General features: G+C 41.5%; 2 protein-coding genes across 6 annotated transcripts in view; both read left to right on the top strand.

Moving 5' to 3' along the window:
* Positions 1-5,254, top strand: part of LOC119909522 (heparan sulfate glucosamine 3-O-sulfotransferase 5) — a 107,827-nt gene extending 102,573 nt beyond the window's left edge. For all 4 annotated transcript variants that reach the window (XM_038727776.1, XM_038727775.1, XM_038727778.1 and 1 more), the window contains 2 exons: positions 1,638-1,779; positions 3,357-5,254. In XM_038727776.1, the coding sequence (XP_038583704.1) occupies positions 1,673-1,779; positions 3,357-4,287 (1,038 nt within the window). In that variant the 5' untranslated portion in view covers positions 1,638-1,672 and the 3' untranslated portion in view covers positions 4,288-5,254. The remainder of the gene's footprint in view (positions 1-1,637; positions 1,780-3,356) is intronic.
* Positions 5,255-6,769: 1,515 nt separating this feature from the next.
* On the top strand, positions 6,770-23,686 carry LOC119909029 (histone deacetylase 2). Of its 2 annotated transcripts, none has more exons than XM_038727053.1 (14): positions 6,770-6,920; positions 8,108-8,220; positions 8,322-8,439; positions 9,056-9,130; positions 12,556-12,694; positions 13,224-13,365; positions 13,578-13,670; positions 15,120-15,228; positions 15,314-15,454; positions 17,757-17,865; positions 18,742-18,872; positions 20,622-20,777; positions 20,892-20,949; positions 23,303-23,686. In XM_038727053.1, the coding sequence occupies exons 1-14, from the start codon at positions 6,866-6,868 to the stop codon at positions 23,331-23,333; spliced, it is 1,470 nt and encodes a 489-aa protein (XP_038582981.1). In that variant the 5' UTR covers positions 6,770-6,865; the 3' UTR covers positions 23,334-23,686. The 2 variants fall into 2 exon arrangements, with proteins under 2 accessions (XP_038582981.1, XP_038582980.1); XM_038727052.1 differs by having other exon boundaries at positions 23,360-23,686.
* Positions 23,687-23,964: the final 278 nt, after the last annotated feature.

A 23,964-nucleotide genomic window follows, 5' to 3' on the forward strand; every position in this document is an offset into this window, starting at 1 on the left:
AGAATTAACCAATCGCATTCAAACTCAGGTTAACTAGGAGTCATTACACACCTTCCATCATTTAAAGTGACTCTGATTAATCACAAATAAAGTTCAGCTGTGAAGGATTTTCCTGATATTTTCTTAGTTGCATCTCTGAGCAAAAGCCACGGTCCGCAGAGAGATCTCACTGTTGAAAGACATAAGTCAGGAGACGGGTACAAAAGAATTTCCAAAGCATTAGATATACCATGGAACACAGTGAAGACAGTCATCATCAAGTGGAGAAAATATGGCACAACTGTGACTTTACCAAGAACTGGACGGCCCTCCAAAATTGATGAAAAGACGTAAAGAAAACTGGTCAGGGAGGCTTCCAAGAGGCCTACAGCAACATTAAAGGAACTGCAGGGATTTCTGGCAAGTACTGGCTGTGTGGTACATGTGACAACTATCTCCCGTATTCTTCATATGAATGGGCTATGGGGCAGGGTGGCAGGACGGAAGCCTTTTTTTACAAAGAAAAACATCCAAGCACGGCTGAAGTTTGCAAAAACAAACCCCCAAAAGCATGTGGGAAAATGTGTTATGGTCTGATGAAACCAAGGTAGAACTTTTTGGCCATAATTCCAAAAAAAAAAATACACTGCACATCACCCAAGGAACAGCATACCCACAGTGAAGCATGGTGGTGGCAGCATCATGCTTTGGGGCTGTTTTTCTTCAACTGGAACCGGGGCCTTAGTCAGGGTGGAGGGAATTATGAACAGTTCCAAATACCAGGCAATTTTGGCACAAAACCTTCAGGCGTCAGTTAGAAAGCTGAAGATGAAGAGGAAGTTCACCTTTCAGCACAACAATGACCCAAAGCACACATCCAAATGCACAAAAGCATGGCTTCACCAGAAGAAGATTAATGTTTTGGAATGGCCCAGCCAGAGCCCAGACCTGAATCCAACTGAACATCTGTGGGGTGATCTGAAGAGGGCTGTGCACAGGCGACGTCCTCGCAATCTGACAGATTTGGAGCGCTTTTGCAAAGAAGAGTGGGCAAATATTGCCAGGTCAAGATGTGCCATGCTAATACACTCCTACCCTACTGTAATAAAATCAAAAGGTGCTTCAACAAAGTATTAGTCTAAGGGTGTGCACACTTGTGCAACCAGGTTATTTGAGGGTTTTTATTTTTCATTTTTCCCCCTCAAAGATTTCAATTTGTTTTTCTATTGAACTGTTCACATTATAGGTCACATTAAAGGTGGAAAAAGTTCTGACATGATTTATCTTTGTCTCCATTATTTTACATCATGAGAACCAAGCATTTTAACAGGGGTGTGTAGACTTTTTCTATCCACTGTATTTGGACCAGTCAAACCAAAACACTATTTTGCGGCCATACTTCATATTACACATTCCTGTCTCAAAGCACGTCTGTACATTAGATCAAATCTGACTCTTAAGTTGGCATAAATAAATAAATGTTACAAAGTGGTGGTTGGTGCAAGAGCATTTCCTCTAATGGCACTGAAGCACTTTTCAGGCGTGTGTGAGTGGGGCTTAATCACTTGTAAGACTTGATTGAGTGTGTGTTAATAAACATTAGGCTGTCTCTCTTCCCCTGGTGATTAGTGGTTTATGTGCTGTTCTGCTCTGTGCAGGCTGAAGACGCAGTCCTGAAGATTGATGGAGGGCCATGCTATTCAAACAGCAGGCATTGCTGAGACAGAAGCTCTTCGTTCTGGGCAGCCTTGCTATCGGAAGTGTCCTCTATCTTGTGGCCAGGGTTGGGACCTTGGATAGGTAAGTCATCACTATCACATTGCACTACTTTTAGCTAGCGTGGTGGTTTGCCCCGCCCCTTATGCTGGAGTCCGGGTGCTTGAACTTTTTTCAGCTTCTAAAGGGGGGAAATTTGAAAAACACTTTTTTAAAGTAACCTTTTGTAATGATCTATCATATCTTTTTTAAAATTCACACTCTATTTTACTGATATAACAGTTTCAGTGAATAAATGTAGGCAATCATCCACTTCATGAAGTTGTGGTACTTCATACAAGAACTTGGCAGTTCTTAGGATGTTTTTACAGTTTTGGCAGCCACAGGTCTAAAGACGTTTTTGTCTTTAGACAAAATGAAGCCTTTCAGGCAGTGTGTCCTCTGAGACATGTACCTCAAAACAGGTGAAAAAGCTTAGTGGACAGAGTGGAACAACTTTATAGATTAAAATAATTTTAGTTTTCTTTTGTAAGTTTTTGGTTCAAGCAGTAGTTCAACATTTTGGATAATAAGGTCATTTGCTTTCTTCCAGACAAGTAGGTTGATACCCCTCTGATGTCTGTATGTTCTGCTCCTCATATGTTTTGTTACGTGGAGTTACTACTTCCAGAATATCATACTTACTATATAATGCATTATAATTACCATTTTATTTGAAGAGCCAAATCCTGAGGGGGATATTTATTAACTATATAGGGCCCTCAGAAATTCCACAATGGAACAAAAGTAGTTTCCATGGTACAGACTTTCTGCTAACAGTCCCGCAATGCAGTGCATTACATTTTAAAGATAACGGTATAAATAGATTTACTGTTGCATTACACAACACCTGTCGATGCTGCGATGATTGAAAATGATACTGAATCAATAAGTCTCTAAAAAAGCTCAATGTACTGCTCACTGTAGAGTTAACTCCTGAGTGTTTACTGTCCATATAGGAAGAGTGAATGAGTGGGTAAGGGAGTGATTTTAGACAGATCTTTGGTCATGTTCTTTACAAAAAAAACTCAGTTAGGGTACATGGTCCCCTTCTGATTTGCTGCACTGATCAAGTCCCTTTTGTCTGATATTAAATCCCAATAGTCTTTTTTTAAACAAGTGATATAAATCTGGTCATTCCAAGCAATTTGAAGAAGTTAAACAATTCTCACCAAAAGCCTTTGGTTGAAATAATCTTACTTCAGGTTTTTCCCTTGTTTTGACAAAACATACTTTCAAGTTTCAATAATTTTTTATTAAATAATTTTTATAAATTTTTAAAATTAAAGTGCATGTCAGGTGTATTTTTATGCATAGAAAATGAACTTCCTATGCAATCAGGAGTGCGTTGTTGGCATGGACAGTAACAGCTGTTGAGGCTTAACAGGCAAAGCACCAACTGCAGAAAATCAGCTTGATTATCATTTACAAGGCAAAACGTGTGTTTAGTACTTTCTGAGTATTTAGCAATGAAATGGTAAAATACTAAATCAAAAAGGAATATTTGCACTAGTAGTTTCACCAGCCATAGAGCTTGTTTGAAATGAAGTTATGGATTCTTGTAATGCATAATAGTTAAGTTAAGACTGAGAATGTCTTTTTTTGCTTTTCATCTCTTTTAGGTTACAACCCATTTGCCCCCTTGAGAGCAGAGTGCCCCCTCCTGAGCCAGAGCAAATCCCTCTCCGTACCCTGCAGTTTAAGCGTGGCCTGCTCCATGAACTTCGCAAGGGCAATGCCACCAAAGAGCAAATCCGTCTGCACAACCTGGTCCAGCAGCTGCCTCGGGCCATCATCATCGGGGTGCGCAAGGGGGGCACCCGCGCCCTGCTGGAGATGCTCAACCTGCATCCGGCAGTGGTCAAGGCCTCGCAGGAGATCCACTTCTTTGACAATGACCAAAACTACGCACGAGGCATCGACTGGTACAGGGAGAAAATGCCCTTCTCCTTCCCTCATCAGATTACCATTGAGAAGAGCCCGGCCTACTTCATCACAGAGGAGGTCCCTGAACGCATTTTCAAGATGAACTCCTCCATCAAGCTGCTGATCATAGTCCGGGAGCCCACCACCAGAGCTGTGTCCGACTACACGCAAGTGCTGGAGGGCAAGGAGCGCAAAAACAAGACGTACCACAAGTTTGAGAAGCTGGCCATCGACTCAAACACTTGCGAGGTGAACACAAAGTACAAAGCGGTGCGAACCAGCATCTACACTAAACACTTGGAGCGCTGGCTGAAGTACTTCCCCGCAGAGCAGTTCCACATCGTGGACGGGGACCGCCTCATCACGGATCCGCTGCCGGAGCTGCAGCTCGTCGAGCGCTTCCTCAACCTCCCCTCAAGGATCAGCCAGTATAACCTGTACTTCAACGCCACCAGGGGATTTTACTGTCTGCGATTCAACATTGTCTTCAACAAGTGCCTGGCAGGCAGCAAGGGCCGCATCCATCCAGAGGTGGACCCGTCGGTGGTGACTAAACTGCAGAAGTTCTTTCACCCCTTCAATCAGAAGTTTTACCAGATCACCGGTCGGACATTCAGCTGGCCATGATCAGCTTATCCAATGAGATTGCTTGGATTGATATTTTGTTTTTTGTTTTTTTCAAACACAAAGCCACCATGTCTCAAAGATAGTAATAGCACTTTGATTGCATTTAATACAAGAATGACAGTGTGACCAAATATAAAAAGAACTTGATGTGTGAGAATAAAACAAAACAGTTTGATGATTTGACTAAGAGGTTCAATTCAAAGCACTTGACCCTGCAGATAATTCACCTGTCTGTCATTGTTCCCTAAAGAGGAAAAAAAGGACTGAACTGTGTGATTAACTAAAGAGATTATTTTTGTTGCTCTTTAAAAGACTATCAAACACTGACATTCATGCTGTTAAGATAAGCTTTAAGTGTGATGCTTTTTTCATGATTAAACACTTAAAAGATGACAAAATGACATTTGATAAACAGTTTTTCATTTGTTCCCCATCATTTTTGTTTATTTGACCAAAACTGCATGTGCAATCAAGATGCCATTATAACGTTGTGCACTCTAGTATTAGTTGTCTTCTGTTGTCAGTTCATGTTGTCTTTAACCACATTTTATTTTTAATTCAAGCTGCGATAATTCCATTAGATGGTTACCTCTTTTAATTCTCAACAGAATACCCATTCTAAAGAGCAGGACAAAATGAGGATAGCTACTCAGAATAAGATCTAATGATTCAAACTTGATTCAAGCCATGCCCAAAACCTTCAAAGCATTTAAGACTCAAGCTTGTGTTTTTAATGTAAGTATGATGTTTCCTCCCCCTACAGCGCTTCCATGGGTTTGGGAAATACCAGGCAAAAAAAGCTATGGTGGAGGAAAAAAAGTTTCCCTCTGATGATTCTTGTCAAACTGACTGTTTATTCTGTGATTATTAGCAAAATGTGTCTGTTTCTGTGCAAATATTCATTCTGTGTCATAAGTGTGTTGTTAAAAAAGGTGATATTAAAATAATGTGAACATTTGTCAGCTGATTTATTGTGTACATTTGTTTTATTTTTTTGCAATTAAATGGAATAGTTTAACATGTTGGAAAAGTACTCTAATGTCTGTGTAATAAGACATTTTGCTGGAGTCTGGAGGTTATTAGCCTAACTTAGCATAAAGAATGGAAGCAAAGGGAAACAGCTAGCCTGTTTCTGTCCAAAGTTACAACACCTCTAAAGCTCACTAATTAACATGTTGTGTTTATTTATTCCAACACAAAGAGAAATATAAAAACGACCATTTGTGGATTTAGAGGGCGTTAGATGCTGTAATTATTTCTCTATGAACCACTGCTGGGCGTAGTGACTGCGCACAACCTGCTGGAGTTTTGTTGTTGCAGTGACATTGTCAGGTTTGATACTATTGCACATGCACAGATCTGTTTTAAAAGCTGTCCTCACCAACTATATCCAACAACCTGCACTGTAGCTGGAGATGCTCCATAGAAGTCCTGAGAGTGGCAGCAATCTTCTTATCTCTCAGAAAGAAAGCAAATAAGCACATCACTGTTTCTTTAACTTAATAAAATCAAGCCTGCTGTATTTTAGAGATCTTTGATGAAACAGGACTTTTCTTACAATGATGACGGTGGTGCATGCAGATGCGTTGGCCAATAGCTCCTTCAAACTTTCCCATATTTGCTTTAATTTGTTGTTTTTACCTTTATTGCTGTAGGACATATTACCTATGTCACAAACACACTCATCAGCATTGGAAAATGAAATTTGGGGATTGGAGCGCAGCTATAAATAGAATGGACAAAATTGCTGTCACATTGAAGCATTACTGTACGTTAGTATGGGGTGTTCAAGAAAAAGAAAAAACTCACAAAATCATAAGTCAGTTCTCCTCTTAGTTATACAGCCCATATTAGCAACATTAGCAGGACTGTGTATCGCATCACCTGCATGCACACATGTGGGGGCCCAGAGCTTACCCTAGCACCTCCTAGAAGGTTAATACGGCCCTGCCACAGCCCCAGGTCCATGTGCAAACCTCTACCTGCACTGGAACCTTTGCTGGGAAGCTATACCCGACCTCTGACCACCTATAGTAGAATTTCTCTAAAGGAATTAAATTAATAGCTAATGAAAACATAGCATGCACATGAGTCACATTACCAATAGCTTGCAGAATACCAGTGATTTAAAAATGCTGGCCATGTTGTTTTACTGTTTCACTTACAGTTGTGGATTGTTGGTAGGGAAAGTAACAAAGATTATGCTGACACTTGTTGTGTTAAAGCAGTACATAAAGTGCTGTAGCAGTAGTATTAATTATTTTCTACATAAACCATAGAAAGCCTAATTCTTACTTATCTGCCAAACCCTCGTGTGTTATTTATACATTTACTTGTCCTCACGTCACGGTACAATAAAAACGAATTTACCCATCACGTATTTGCAGAAGCATAAATGGGTCCTCTCTGATGTCTGGGGCCCGAGGCCACTTTATAAGGTAGCCCCACCCTGGTGCACTCGCGCCTCCCACCCACCCACCCACCCACCCACCAACGCTCCGCTGTGTTGATGTCGTCCATCCCAACCTGCATCTGCTGACGCAAATTCAAAGTAACTTTTAGGAAAAGTGCTGCAGACATGGCATACACGACTGCGGGTGGGACTAAGAAGAAGGTCTGCTACTACTATGACGGTATGAAAGCTGCTGAGTGTCTGAGTGAGGAGCCCTAATTGAGGTGTCTGGCAGGCTAACGCTAACTTAGCCGCTTAGCTAGTCTGTGCAGCTGACCGTGCTGCTGCTGAATGTTTGCTGTTTACAAGCTAGCTAACGAGGAAGCTCGTCGCTAACGTTAATGACATCGCCTGAATGGCCTCCGTGGTGCTAACTAGTATCACCCTGCATGTTCACGCTAAGTGGTTAAAAAGCTAACCCCACTTCACGGAGAGCGAGCAGGAGTGTGAAAATGAACGCAAGTAAGCATACATTACGGTGAAGAGGTTATTAACTGTTGAAGTAAATGTGCTTAACACTGTAACGTTAATCCCAGCATTCATTATCATCGTTGTTTGAGCCATAACTACTCATTGCAACTTTGGCCAACCTGGAAGAATAAATTTAGACCCGGAGAGTCAAAGTTCCATATTTGAAGCCACAAAGTGAAATGAGCAAGTGTTTCATGCACGATGTGCTCTGGAACAGTTGGTGCGTAACGTTACTCAGCGGAGAATTAACGCCTGTTTGGGTCCAGATGATTTAGATTCCTTTAGAAATTCACAGCAGAGGAGACAGTCCTGACACACAAAGTGTACCCAGGTCCTCCCCCAGAGGAATTACTGATTATTTTTAAACTTGGCAGTTCAGGTCATTGAGGACATAATTAGTCCCATTTCTTGTTTTCCTCTTCATTTACAATGGACCAGGACCATAAAGTGTCACTCTGTGGCTCCACAGTGGCCTGGTTCGCTGTTAGCTTTTGGATAGTTGTTTATGTACACTAATATTGACCAAACCAGCAGTGTGACCATATGTCTGTAAAACCCACATTGAATGGTGGATTTCTGATTTTAAATTAGTCTAACTACATGTTTGTTCGTGTGCTGAAAATAGTCTCTAATATATAAACCATTCCCTCCTGTTTGAGTAACATTTGCTACAAACTACAGTGCCCAGCAGTTTTAGGACGTTAAAGAAGCAACAAACAAACAAAACGCATCGCCAGAAAGCACAATTCCCAGAAGACAATATCCCAGAGCAGAATGGCGCGTCAATGGAAATTGTCATCATGGTGTATAAAAATATTACAACTGAAGCCCCACTAAGGAGAAGATAATCGTGATCAGCGCTCCTTCTTATAGCCTTTAACACGTTTCCCTTTGCAGGTGACATTGGAAATTACTACTATGGACAAGGGCATCCCATGAAACCACATCGTATCCGGATGACTCACAACCTGCTTCTGAATTATGGACTATACAGGAAGATGGAGATCTATGTATGTTTCTAACCGCTAAATTCTTCAGTAACGTGAGCATAGCTGGAGCCGTCTTCTTTGCTCCCCTCGTTTTCACCCAGTTACTTTGGTTTGCGTTTCAGAGACCACACAAAGCCACAGCAGAGGAGATGACAAAATATCACAGTGACGACTACATCAAGTTCCTCCGATCCATACGGCCGGACAACATGTCCGAGTTCAGCAAGCAAATGCAGCGGTGTAAGTATTGTGCATTCTCCTTTTGTGTAGGGTTTTCACTAGGGCTGCAGATTACAATAATTGTCATTGTTAATGACTCATTTTGATTATTTCTTAGTAGTTTAATTGCTTAGTCTGTATATTTTCACAAAAAACCCCAGTGTCCCTGAACTCAAGAAGACCTCTTCAGAATGCCTCAACAGCCTAAATGTTTTACAGTTCAGTGTTTCCCACAGAATGAGAACTCACTGTGGTGAGCAAGAGAGAGAGGAGGTGCTGAGTTAATATATGCGCTGTGCACAGCTCTGTGATCAAATGCGATTTTACCCATTTTAAATAGTAAAAAATAATAATATCAATATGTGGCGGTCAGCGTTGATAATGTGGCAGATGCCACAAATAAATCAATGTGTGGGAAACACTGCAGTTGACCGACAGAGAAAAGCAGAAAGTCCTCACACTGGAGAAGCCAGAAGTAGTGAATCATTGGTACATTTCGCCTACTGAATTTTGGTTTTGAAAAAATCTGAGAGTTCATCAGTAATGCAATTGGAACCCTGTTCATCTGAAAAGGCTCACAACCAGCTGTGGGTGTGCTCGCATCAGTAATTGATGAAATATTGCTTTAATCTTGCAGTCAACGTTGGAGAGGACTGTCCTGTGTTCGATGGCTTGTTTGAGTTCTGCCAACTCTCCGCTGGTGGCTCTGCTGGTGAGTTATATATTTAAAAAATATAGATCTATAGAAAATTGATCACCTTGGATTTTCCGTTTGACGGCTAAATGTTGGAAGGCCACCCGCCACATTGGCGGGTAAATATATTCAGCACGATATCGCCATATGATTTTTAATTGACGGTAATTGGCAGCAGACCGGCACTCTTGTTGGTTGTGTTTAAATTGGTCCCGTGAACTAAGGGATCTAAAATCGTGTAACACATGGATTAGGGGCATTTATTGGTTGTTGCTAATGTTTCATGTTACTTGTGTTTGATTGGTGTAGATTTGTACAGGGGTGGGCGTTAATGGACAGGAGTCGAGAGGGGAGAGTTTAGCCACTTTCATACGGAGATCAACGTGGAAAGAATATCCGCGTTTATTCGCTAATTCAAACTGAACCAAAGGTTTTCAGCATTATCCCACAGCCGTGTGTGCTTTCACATAGCGGTCTGGCTTTACCGGAACCAGCGGCGTGTAAAAAAACTGTTGTGTGTAACACAACACCGGCATGTCGGCTGTGGCTTTTCACACATAGATCGTCTCTCTGTCTCGCCTCTGTAACCAAATTTCCCGGCTAAAAGACGGATCAAATCAGACCCCCCCCCCTTTCCAGTGAGCCGGCAGATTGGCTAAAAAAGCAGCGTGAAAGCTACAAGTGTTAGGAGCTAATTACTAAAGTTGTACTTGGAGTGTTTTTAGCTTTTAACTAGCTAGCCACCGGCGTAATGTGGCGACATTAACGTTACCACCAAACCAATGAAATGAAAGTGAAGCAGAGGAAGAGGAGGCTGAAGCAGAACATAAAAAAAAATAAAATAAAATAAAGTTGGTGGATCAGTCTAGTGTCTGACACACTGTTGGATCTTCTAATGGTCCTGCTGTCCTCCCCAGAAATCAGAGTATGATCCATAAGCTATATTAAAAAAAAATGTTGATCCTACAAAAGCTGAGGTGTTGTGGCACCGGGACTCTGTCAGAACCAGGAGGCCAGAAGAGAGTGATTGTAGAAAGTGAGCAGTCTGAGGAGGAGGTTTAATTTGAATGATAAATCATGATTAAAAGTGAGCAGTGATGACATTTCAGTTGAAAGATTAATAAGAATCTTGTTAGTTTAGAAAATGATGATTTTGAAACGATGATTTTAGTATTCCAAAACTTCGATAGATTATTTCATCGATGCACCCTGAACACGAAGCAGCTGTTTGTTATTATAAAGATGGCAATTATAAAGACAAAGAATCTGGGTGAAAGGATGGATTAGCACATGCAGGTAGCAGGGATTGTCTGAGCTACAGAGAGCTGCAGGGGAGTTAAAAGGTGCAGCTCCCCGACACCCAGTTAACTCATGACTGTGAGAACAACAAACGCTCGTGTGCACATTTTCAGCTGAGGACTGCGGCTTACTTTGGCTTCAACTCAACAATCAATCATGACTTCAGTTAAATGCTAAAGTTGCTGTTACTGTTACCTTGTCTGTGGTCCGCCGGTAGAACACCGGGGCTTTTTGTTCAGCTGCCGTTGTGCTGTTGCTGAGGCGACATAAGTTTCCTTTTACAGTGGACGGACAGTAAGATTACAGAGTTATTGTTTTCTTTAGCTTGAAATAATCCCATACTTTGGACACTTTCTTCTTTGTCTCTCGCTGTTGTCTCTCTGTTCCTCCACTTTGCAAACAGCTCCATTATAATCAAGTCATGTTCACAGCGTAAGCGCGATGTGCCACATTAATAAATGTCCGTGCGAAACACTGTGAAGCAGAATCCAGTCCGACAACGGGTGTTTATTTGTCCAACAGCTGGAGCGCAGCTCCCTCATCCTCTCCCCCAAGTTTAGCAGCTCTCCGCCGGCCAGCGGATTTTCAATCGCCCACTCTGCCTGACCCTCTCCATGCAACGCTCTGAAGCCGTCTGTGACAATCGGATAATGTCAAGGACAATCTTGAGTTGAAAATATTCCAGTCATGCGAATTCCTTCATTTAGCCTTGGCGTCGCTGCCACCGCCCCCTTTGTGCCGCCCGACAGAAAAGCGCAGCTCCACGCATCTTTACATTGACTTTGCTTCACTTTTGGTCTGAAAGCACCATAAGAGTAGCAAAGTTAGGTCTTTTAAGGTGTGTGTGTGTGTGTGTGAGGATGAGCAAGTGTGAGAGCGACCGGAAAAAAGTGACAAGCGAGCCAGCAGGACTGGACGTGGCGGCGTCACGTAACTACACGGTTTCTTTGTACATACAAGAGGAAAGTACATAAACACACACAGTAGGGGAAATATTAATAGGACTAAAATCCAAAATAACCGACATGGGAAAATTACGTCTGTTAGAAGCTTTTGGTCTCGATATCATCCAGCCCAAACTAGTTATATTACATCACATCCTCTGCACATAGAAGATGTCAAACCCATGACCGTATTAGACATACTGGCATTTTTAGCAAAGACTGCACACTACAATACAGATTTTTAAAGCACCATTCTCATTTTTACTTCTATCAAACATTTACAGTAATTCATTAGTTAAACAAATGAGTGTAATATCATTTATAGTATTTAGACAGATGCTAACTCACTGTCCCTATTCAGAGCAGAGAGATGTGCTGTCTTACAGCTTGTGTGTGGCTGGCTGGCTGGCTGGCTATCACTAAGTATAGCTAGGTCGAGTATTTTCAAACCAGTATTTGAACCTTTTTATTTACTCATGTAGAATTATGTCTATAAACTATAATAAAACTGTGAACAGAACGCTAAAGCCCCTGAAATCTGTTTCAAATCCAAAGTATTTCTTTCTAACATTAAATATTCATGACTATCGTAGGTACAACAACATATCAAAGTCGGCGGGAAAAATATAATTTGTTGTTATTTTTGAGAGTTTAACAGCCAAAATTCAGCTAATCTGCTTCATCATGTGGGTGGGATTTCTTCCATTTGACAGTGGCCTGATATCATCAGCAAACAACCCGACAGCCTGGGATTCAAATGTTGCCACATCTTTTCTTGAACAGACAGGACAGACAGAAATCTGTCAGTTAAATTTACCAACACTGTAATTTTGCAGAGAAAATGGGAAAATGTGTGTTCACAAAGGACCTCATGTTTACAGGGCCTTTAATGAAGGAAGCATTATCGATTGTAGGAGTGCAACAACTAATCGCTGTAGTTGACGAAAATCGATTATTAAATTTGTTGCCAACGGGGTACAGTGCTTTTAACCCATATGAGCAAATTCTCACATTTGTGGAAACTAATTTCATCGCTGATTTTATTAGAACCAGTTGGGACTTACCGGCATACATCTGGTTGGTAAATGAAAAGTATAGGCCCCGTTAGAGCTGTACTATTGGTGATTAAGAATCAGTCATGTAAATATTTCATCATTTTCCTAATGTTACTAAACCAAACGTGTTTTCTGTTGTACACAGCTGGTTCAGTGAAGTTAAACCGACAGCAGACTGACATTGCGGTTAACTGGGCTGGAGGACTTCACCACGCAAAGAAGTCTGAAGCCTCTGGATTCTGCTACGTTAATGACATTGTGCTGGCCATCTTGGAGCTGCTCAAGTGAGTTTCACCAACGTCAGTTTCACATAATGTTCATCTGCATGCAAGAAAATACAATAAATGAAAGAATTGCCTCCTAGTTAAACACACAAACAATCCCTTTTGTCCCGGAGAATAATTCTGTCCGTCCCAAACACATTTTCTATTATCATATCAAACAATGTGTCAGACAGCTGCTTCAGTTTCTGAAGGAAGGGAGGAGTGCATGATGGTATATATGGCTTGGTTAGTGACCATCGGTTGTACACTACTTTTCAAAATGCATTCTGGGATGTATCGAGTGGACTATATAGGGTATAATAATTATCACTATACATTCGGACACAGCCAGTGATCTAGGATTTATCTGATCCCGGTCTCTGAAACAGAAAACCTAGAGTTTCTCTTCTCAGGCTTATCACACTTAGTTTTCACTAATCCAGCTTTCTGAAACGGAGCCCAGGTTGTTTCTCTTGAAAATACAGTGTTAACCAAACAATGTGTCGTTGGTACTTATCCCAGCTCTCTCTGTGTTGTCCCTCTCTCCCAGGTACCACCAGAGGGTGCTCTACATTGATATAGACATCCACCATGGGGACGGAGTGGAGGAGGCCTTCTACACCACAGACAGGGTCATGACTGTGTCCTTTCATAAATATGGGGAGTACTTCCCTGGAACCGGAGACCTCAGGGTGAGCCTCAGCAAAACATTCAGTTGTTTGAAGCAGCCGAGAGTGAAATGGTAGAAAAGAAGAGAAATACTCTTACAACATAGTTTATGTTTGAAAAAAAGTCATGTTGGTTGGCTGCCACTCGGCTCTCCCACTGATAGTACAAGGGTATTCAGATCATTTAGTGATGGCTCTATTTCTCTCCACCCACCCCCCCCAATCTCTGTATATAGGATATTGGCGCTGGGAAAGGGAAATACTACGCTGTCAACTTCCCCCTGCGTGATGGCATCGAAGATGAGTCATACGAACAAATCTTCAAGCCTGTGAGTCTGACAGTGTAATCATGAATATGACTATGCTGTTTACATAGTACTTACAATATGTCAGAGCTGCTACCCGACTGAAAACATCTATAAATCCTGTATATATCCCAGTTACAGGGAATTAGATGGATCAGAATTTAACAGCATTCTAAAGTCAGAGATTTAGAGTTAAGCACAGTGTGAGACTTTCAAATGGAAATGCACACGTAGGAGCCAAAACCTTCTGGAAATTGATTTCAAATATATTCAGAGCAGAAGGTAGCACAACACTTGATGACACTGTAGAGTTGTTTTGAAAAGGAAATTGATATTCTGAATCCATCATAACAGTTTCAGTCAAAACACATTCAAATGCTACATTTCAATTTAAAGCGACGTCATGTCAGATGTGTTTTGTATTTTATGCGATTTGGCGCCCTACCTTCTGTGTAATCACCGCCATCCTAAATATGCACAGCTACACACGTTCATTTGTTATGATTACATTACAATCAAAACCAGTAAGCTGATCCACAGCCAAACAACAAGTGTGACAACACAAGACTTATTACTGACTAGTCCAACCGGAAGAAGGAAAGCTCTGCGTCTGTCCTGCAGCCTTTTCTTTCACTAAGCTCTCGTCAACGTCCAGCAGCCTCTTCTTAGCTCCCTCCATCAACGTCCTCTGACTTTAGCTAACGTTGCGTCCAAACAGGCTGCTGAGCCCGGTTATGTTGCCCACTCGCCTGGCTTCTGGCTCGACACCGGCGCCGCTCTCCACCAGCAGCAGCATAGTGTTGCTTGAAACATGGATGGAAAGCTAGTCAATAAAGCTAGACAGACACCTGCAAGAGCACTTACAGTAACGATACAGATGTCTGAGTGTGTTCTCCAGTAAGTTTGCTAACAACTAAGCAATTATAACTACAGGCTTACCAAATCAACTAAATCTAAACAATTCATCAACATCAGGCAGGCAGAACGCTCTTATTCTGAAATGCTCCATGTGGGAAATTCAGCCCTGCAGGGAACTGCAGGGAAACGGTTCAGAGCGCTGTGTAGCAGAAGCACACACAATGACAAACAACAAATCAACAACGTGGGGCAGGCTAAACGCTCCACTGCTGAAACACTTCCAGTGTGAGTTGACCAAGGACGGGTCAAAACCGTGGCGCAGCCATAACGCGGCGCACACGCCGCCTGTGTGAGTCCGGGGTCAGACTGCTGAATGTAGTGAAACCATTTTAGGTGCGCCTTGAAAATTGTAGTATTGCGTTATCTTTAATAGAGAGCACCAATCAAACTATTTAAAACAACTATTGGCCGATAACGATCCATGGCCGACCAACCGGATCACCCTTACTCGCTTCCTCTGACGAGAATACCTTGCTAGCGTCTTCCAAAGGACTCACATTATACATTTCAGGGGCACACTATCTTTCAACACCTCCTGAGTGTGACTTTGTGCAGGTAATGGCCAAGGTGATGGAGATGTACCAGCCCAGTGCTGTGGTTCTTCAGTGTGGTGCAGACTCTCTCTCAGGAGATCGCCTCGGCTGCTTCAACCTCACCATCCGCGGTACAGAAACACAGCAAATGGTGGTTGATGAATGGGAGCATAAGCCACGCAGGAAGTGTTATATTGTGCTTCTTGTTTTCACTAGGCCATGCCAAATGTGTGGAGTACATTAAGTCCTTCAACCTCCCGCTGCTCATGCTGGGTGGAGGAGGATACACCATCCGGAATGTGGCCCGCTGCTGGACCTACGAGACCGCTGTAGCTCTGGACACAGACATCCCTGATGGTTTGTCACTAATTCCAAGATGTTAAAAAAATCAGTGAATGTGAAGGACACAATAGATAGAAAGAGCAGCAAGTCTTGTTGGTTTGTGAGCCTTGCAGCAAACGTCCCTGAACTGTTGGTTTCATCTTCAGCTTGCTTTATTTGATTGTAAGAGGTCAACAGATGTCAGTAGTTCCCAGACAATCCTATCAAAAAGGAAAATGACTAATTAAGGCAGTGAATGCCTGACTCTCTTCTCTCACTAGAATGCTAGGCTGAGCTGTTCTCTCTACCAGAGGAACCGGTTTACTGGTTACTCCAGCCCACATATCAAGTCAGGTGGAAATCTGTTTGGACCAGTTTCTTCCTTTTCAGTGAATCTCAGAGCTAACGTTGGCCTCAACAATAATGTTTGGATATCTTCCTGCATCTAACCATATTAGACGGCCAAACTGCTTATGTACTGTAATTAGATTTTTCTTAAAAGGCACTCCACCACGTTAATCGGAAGGTCGGCGGTTCAGTCCCCAGGCTGCATGTCGAAGTGTCCTTGGGCGGGATACTGAACCCCAGATTGCCCCCGGTGACTATTCCACCAGTGTATGAATGTGTGTGAATGTTGACTGCAATGTAGTGTAAAAGCGCTTTGAGTGGTTGAAAAGACTAGAAAGGCGCTATACAAATACGGAGCATTTACATTTAATGTTTTCTGTGGATCTGGAGGAGCTTTGTCAAGTCTGAGAAATCACTTGTGAGATCTCAGCTTCTATAACAGCCTGTGTTGTAAACTGGAGGTGTGGCGTTCGATAGATGTGGCTGTTTCCCGGGCAGGGAGGGTCAAATGAACAAGTATCAAGTCACATGGAAATGGTAGGATTAAGCAGACTAAGGCCCAATCCACACTACTGCGTTTTTCGTTTTAAAACGGAGACCTTTCACTACGTTTGTTTTTAAACGCTGCCGACCCCGTTTTTTGTTTTGAAACTGGGAGCGTTTTAGTAAAGATGGGCAAAAACGGAGGACTTCAGAAACGATGAAGCAGACGCTCATGTTCGGCTCTCTGATTGGGTCTCACAAGTCATGCAAAGCAGAAACACGACGCCACTGACAGAGTTTTTGATTTGGTATTTTTATTAAAATATTCTGACTGTGCAAATAACACTTACAGCCTACACTGGCTACACTTGTGTAGACTCCCAGTCTGTTTTCTGCCGCCACAGTTGCGTAACTCCCGTGGTACATTCAATAACAGTCCCAGCTCGTTATTGGCCCATGCAAAAACAAAATCTGGTCTGATTTTTCGTCTGTAGTACTTTATTCTTTTCCCAAATCTTCTGTACCTACGGAATAGAGCATCTGCTTCACGTTTACACCAGCACGCGCATGCCCAGTGTACGTGACCGGCCACTAGATGTGCGTTTTCAGTCGTTTTAATGTAGACGGAGATCAACTCTGCTACGCAGCTAAAATGCTGGTGTGGACGGAGATTTGTGTATATATATATATATAAGGTCTAAAACACTGTAACATTGTTGACATCCTTCAAACATATTAAAATGTCAGTAGTATGTTGAATGCTATTTTTCATGAATTCTTTGAGTGTTTGGGAGTACAAAGTCATATAAATACAGTTTTACGTCTCAAAGTCTATGCAGACAACAGAGATAACTGAAATGATCGAAAAATGATGTTTTTATGTTTTAAATTCAATTGACCACATCCTCAGAGAAGCAAAGGCCATGTGTAGATTTGATGGAAGATTTAATTGACTCTTTTGTGTAATGAAATTAGTTCTCATTTAACAATTTGATGCATCAAAATAAATATCCACTTACAACTGAACCAGTGGAACTGGAAACAGGAAAAGGTCTGCAGCACCCCTATTGCTGGCCTTCTCTCCTTCTTTAGCCTGGGGTGTTGGGGATGGAAGTGATGGAGTATCTGGGGGTTAGTTGTGAGGGAATATTATGCGCCTTCACCTCTGGAAAGGAAACGCCAGACTGCTACCTTTCCTTGCAGAGAGCTGACTGGGCAGACTGTCTCCTCCACTGAGTGTGTGTAACATAAAGAGAGGGGATGTAATCACAGCTGTCCAATGGGCCAGTAGTTCTCTTAATGGAATTTCAGGACATTAACTGACCTCCCCCACTCAGTGAGGATCAGTGCAGGTTACAAAGCCGCAGTAAATCATATGAACAGGTGTGTTATCACTGCTTTTCATTCCAAACGACTGATAATTTGACACTTTGTTTTATCTGCAGCGTATAAATCTCTTTTAGCTGTGTGCTAAGATTTCAGTTTCTCAATGATGTTTCTATTGCAGAGCTGCCGTACAATGACTACTTTGAGTACTTTGGGCCTGACTTCAAGCTGCACATCAGCCCCTCCAACATGACCAACCAGAACACACAGGAGTACATGGACAAGATCAAGTATGTACAGTCATTTTTATTAGACTGTTTCTTAACAAAGCTGCAGTAGAGAGTTGTTGTTGTTATTATTACTGATAATTATGCAAACATGCTTTGATTATAATCTTGCATTTTAAATCCAGGCTTTTCATATCAATTCTGCTCTGAGATGGCCTGTTATTGTATTGTTTTTCTGGCTGCATCATATAGAATGTGTTCAAACATCCAAATATTTTGAGCAATAAAGTTCTTGGAAATGGTAGTGTGACAAATCGGTTTGACGTTCTCAACTGTAGATCCGCTAACCACTTTTTCTGGAGCTTTCAGCTATATCTCACGGTCTCTAAGCTAATGGAGTTTGCTCAGTATGAGAAAACTTCCTCAGGTTGTGATGATGTTCATCTGAAATTATTCAGATTACTCCCCGTATTTAAATTATTCAAAACTCTCAGCCCCCTCAGTGGGTCTTAAATGTCCTTGTCTAGTTTTGTGTTCCAGTGACCATACCTCAACTACAGCCATGTAGTATGTGACTTTACCACCTGAGCTACTCTGAATACCAGGAAAAAAACATATCTCTAAAGTGAAAGTGACTCATGTCTCACATTCATCTCAGAGCAAGTTTACGATGCAGCAAAGACGGAGCCTATGGTGGCTGTTGTAGTTAGTATGCACCAACCAAATAACTAGAACACATTCTCTTAGGCAGTATTGGCAGGTGTAGTCTGACTTTACACATTTCAGTTTTACATGAAGCTGATGAGTCAACCGGAAGATTAAACTGCTTAGGCTGCTGTCACAGAGCTTCAGTGATAGATGGAACAAATGTTCCTGTGTAAAAGTTGATTGCTGCAGAGCTGCCTTAATGCGTTGCTTGGTGTATCTGATTGTTGACAGGCAGCGACTGTTTGAGAACCTGCGGATGCTGCCTCACGCTCCTGGAGTGCAGATGCAGGCCATCCCAGAGGACGCTGTCCTGGACGACACTGTGGACGAGGACGCAGAGGATCCTGACAAACGCTTGTCCAGTAAGACTTCTGTGGATTAGACACACAGGAATACAGCAGGGCTGTTCAGTTATACATTCAGTTGGGCCAGATTTCAAAACCAGGAAATGTAGAAAGGCTAGACATTTTCGGCAACCCATTTAAAACCTGTCTTTAGCGTTTGGAAATAAATTGTGAAAAATTTTGATCATTGTTTCCCAAAGTCCAAGATGACGTCCTCAAATGTCCACAACCAAAAGAGATTCCGTGTACTGTCAAAGAGGAGCAAAGAAGCCAGAACGTATTCACATTAAACATTAAAAATATCAGATCATTTTTCATTTCAAAAAAATTACTCAAACAGATTAATCAATCATCAAAATAGATTGTGATTAATTATACATTCAATTAAACGTTGGACGCTCTAATATTGTATTCTAAATAAACTACCACAGCGCACTCAGTCAAAACCACTGGTTTGGTGTTTGGAGATGTTTATTTTCCCTCCAAGTACTTGCCAGCCCAGGCAGGCTTAAACTGACAGTTGTCATTGTCAGTTTTACGTTTCAGGGGTGACAGACATATTTTCAGTAGAGCACTTCTCTTCGTGTGACTGTCAAGAGCCAGATGTTTTGAAACTTAATGGCCTGAAGACAATTTTTACTGGCCCTCCTTCAAAAAGTTATTTATCAGTGTTACAACAAAACCAAAGACTTCTAAGTTATGTTATACTGTTAACATGTTTAATTGGTTATTAAATACATCCTGGATATAAAAAAATAAACTAAAATGTAATCACAGTTTAAAATTATAAAAAGGTTAACAAAACAAATTACTTTTAAAACAAAACATACTAACAGTCTAAAACACGACATCTCTCTCTCCTGCTGACAGCCATTTAATTTAAAAAGAGCAATGGATACAAGTCAGCTCTGCTGTCAATCATAAGGTAGTCCTGCCCAAAAGCATTTGCTGTGTTATTGTCTATTTCCCCCTAAATAGGACCATAATTTACTCAATTAACATCATGTTGTGTTGTAACAATACTTCAAACTAGCGACTGAGACCGGACACTCATTAGGAAAGTTTTTACTGATGTAATAAATCGGCTGAGAAGAAGCAACATTTTAACATCATTTCTAATAGAACTGGACTCGCCCCCTGCTGGCCGTTAGAGAGAATGCAGTTTTAAGTGATTGAGATTAAAGAAATCAGCCACTAGTCACGTAACTACACATCTGGATTGGACAATGGCATGCGCCATGAGTTGCGAAGCAACTGCAGGATGTTGAGTTTTTAATTAAATCTTTTAAATACTAATGTTTTTGCACTGGCCCGGTGTTACTTTTTACTGGCCCCGGGCCATCGGGCCACCGTTATTGTAAACCTACTGCATTTGCATTTTGATGATTGTAATAATGAATAGAGACCTACCCAGCTGTACAGGAACAGTGTTGGTCCTTAATATTGTTGTCCTGTTTCTCAGTAGTTAATAATAATAATACGGTGGTTCACTTTTACTACGTCAGTTTGACTGCCTGCAAGCAATGCAACTGCCAAACTGTCTGCGTCTTTCTGAGATCGCTTTTTCCAACAGTTAGACAATATTTCTCCAGGGAGTGCAGTATTAAACAGTGGCAGTGCCGTGTTAAAAGTCTGACAAGTTCAACAGTTTGTTGGACTTAGCAACAGTAACTAAGGGGGGCGTGGCTTAGCTAAGGGTCAAATGGTTTGTGGCTACAGGTTTTCCCCCTGTAGCGTCATTAATCAGAGTGTCTTGTGCGATTGCAGTCCGTGCCACAGATAAGAGGATAGCCTGCGATGAAGAGTTCTCTGATTCTGAGGACGAGGGGGAGGGAGGCAGGAGAAACGTGGCCAATCACAAGAAGGGAGCAAAAAGGCCAAGAGTTGACGAAGACAAGAAGGAAGGCGAGGAGAAGAGAACTGGTGCGTATTCTCAACTTGGACACATTGAGGGATTATTCCACTGAGGTGAAATGACTGTTGTTGTTATTAATGATGTTATTTTATAAATGTTTTATGTCCTATATCCTATCGCAGATATAAAAGAGGAAGAGAAAACAAAGGACAGCAGTGCGGAGAAGACTGACTCAAAAAGGTGATAACCCTCTACATGGTATTTGTCCAACAACACCTGTCCCCTAAACCTTTCTTTCATATTTCTGTATTACCTCACGCTTACTCACTACTCTTCAGGTCCAGTTCACAGCAACAAAATGCAGTTTTAAGTTCAGTAATGGCCTGCTCACACCTGACGGCAGTGTTTTTACTTTTTTTTTACTCCCCTATGTAACCTGGTTACTATTTGCTTTCAACAGTTGCCGTTTCTGTAAACCTTGTTTCTGCAGGTCCACAGTGTGTACAGGCTTTGTCTGATGTCTGAGGGTAACCTGGTTTCTTGGGTGATGTAAATATACTGTAGAGATCCGCTCCTGTTTAAAACATTACAGCTGTCTATACAGACGTAATGGCTCACACTGTATGCACTTAAAAGTGTATTGTTGCGCTTCAACTGTATTTTGTTCAGTTTTTTGCGCGGAACTTCCTGCCAAAATGAGGGTGAACTACATTCAGTACAGATGCGGAAAGCATTCTGTGTAGACTCAGAGGACAGAAGCTGCTCTGCTAACGGGCTGCTCACGCTATGCCTCCTATGTAGACAGATCACTTTTATTTATATAGCACATTTAAAAACAACAGGAGTTGACCCAAAGTGCTCTCCAAATCTACAATATACACAAATACAATTACCCGTAAAACTTTAATAAATACCCGAGTCCCAAATAGCTGCCTACCCCATTGACTGGCCTGGTGTGGGGAGAGTGCCGACTCGCTTTACATTTGAAGCACTCGTTGAGGCCGAATGTGTCCATTCCTTGATTTATTTATATTTCAGTAGTCTGTAAGGGTCCACCGATCAAAAAAACAAAACCTCTCTTCATAAAAATTCATGTAAGTTGTGAATCCTGTCATGTGAGGTCCATCACGCTCTGTCTGCTAACTTCTGCCACACTCTCATTCTGCACCATGTTTTCATTATGTTGCTTTCAAAATAGAAGTTCATAAGCCGTCTGTCGGAGCTTAATCAAATTAATGACGTGTATTTGATATTATTTCATTTCACTTTTTCACTATTTCATTTTTATACAAGTAATATTCTGTTTGAAATAAATAAACTGTTTCATAGTAGCCTATTTCAGTTTTGTGAAAGAGGAATTAAAGGCCTCTCCCATATCGATGACCGTCCCAAATAAAAGCCCAGGCTATTAATCAAAGTTTTACGGTATACATTAAAAAATAAAAAAAAGGAATAAAAAGTACAAGGTTAAAAATCAGAAGTAATAAAATTTAAAAACTCAAAAACAAAAAGATCAACAACAGATTAAAATGCTGAGAGGAGGTTAAAATAATTAAGAGTAGGCCTGACACAAACCGTTAAGTCACACCAGTCAAATGAACTAAAAGCCTGAGGGGGGGGTTGGAGAGGACTTAATGTTGGACGGGAGACTATTCCAGAGCCTGGGGACAGAAGCAGACAAGGGCTGGCCACCTTTGGTTGTGAGGCATAAGTGGGGTACTGAGAGTTGTTGTTATGAGGATGACCTAAGCGACTAAGGAGCAGAAAATGGAATCAGCATGTCAGTGTCTTGTGGAGCTAATCCATTGTGGGCTTTAAAAAACAGATGGTAAAAATTTAAATCAATTCTGTACCTCACCGGTAACCAATGCAAGTGAGCCAGAATCCAGCTGAGAGGTGATAAACCCATGTGTAACTGTTTCCAGGTCCTTGTCATGCATTATTGTTACTATGGTTCTAAGCTGATGAAAGCTGCCCTTCACAATACTACTGACTTGTTAGTTAACATTCAAAGAAAACGCCAAGATTTTCAACTACATTATGCAAATTTCTGAACAGGGGACCGAGCACATTGCGTAAGCTTGTGACTGAGCTAGGAGGGATAAATAAAATTACTTTGGTTTTGTTTTCATTAAGTTGGAGGAAGTTCCTTGCCATCCAGCATTTGAGTGTTGCATTATGTTTATAATGTTTCTCACCGTATTGCGGTTGGAAAGGCACTATCTGAATGCAGTCCATCATATTCCAGTACCAGGTCCAAGACAGGACTCCATCACTGCTCAGTTCTTCCTGAGCCTTTTGTGACCACCAGACAACATGAAGTGCAGATTGGCTTTCTGTGGAGTTACATATGGCTCTTTGTTTGTTTGTAATATAGTGTGAACACTAAAAAGACACTGCTTTGGCCTGGACCTGTGGGTCCGCTTTCACCGCATTCAGAAGTCATATTAGAATTAGGAAAGTATTCAGTAGAACAGCTCTCTTTAGTTACGTCTCTAAAGTCTATGAGAAAGAGAAAGTATTATGCACCTTTCCCCTAAGCCTCAGACTAAATCTACAGCTGAGATCACCTCATTTGTCTGTCATTTGGCAGTGTGAAGACTGAGCAGACGAGCAGCGCCTGAATTGTTCTTCTTAACCCCACACACAGCTCAGCGGTGCTGTCCTGCCTCAAGGATCCAACTCTTCACTGAATCGCAGCCAGAAGCATTATTATGACTCTACTTGTAAATCTGTGTGAATTGTTAGCGTCTCTCTTTGTGTAGTGTACCAGTGGATTGCTTTCCACCACTTGAATTCATCATACCGTCCTTTTGATACCCTTTGAACTATTTTATTCCAATGTGCTTGATCTTCTGAACGAAACCTCGGCTCTCTAGTTTTTAGGAAACTGCGGGTAAAGTGTAGATGAACCTATAATGATTTCATGATTAAATTTAAATATTTTGCATTTGTCAATAAAACTTTTTATACCATTTCCTTGGAATGTGCATTACTTTAAATTAGCTGCTTGGTGTGATTTTTATTTTATTTTATTTTTTTCTGTATGTATGTATGTATGTATGTAATGAACATGCACAGCCACATGGGGGCGTTGTAACCCAAGAGATAACATGCCAAGCTGGGGACAAGTGGAGTCTTGACTGGAGGACGCACGCTATCGTGGATACATTTGCCGGTGGTCCATGTTTTTAACAATTCAATTTTATTTATATAGCGCCAAATAACAACTAACAGTTATCTCAGAGCACTTTT

This window comes from Micropterus salmoides, unplaced genomic scaffold (assembly GCF_014851395.1).
Source record: "Micropterus salmoides isolate LMB-PRFRI ecotype aquatic unplaced genomic scaffold, ASM1485139v1 Ms_hic_scaffold_18, whole genome shotgun sequence".
Lineage (NCBI taxonomy): Eukaryota > Metazoa > Chordata > Actinopteri > Centrarchiformes > Centrarchidae > Micropterus > Micropterus salmoides.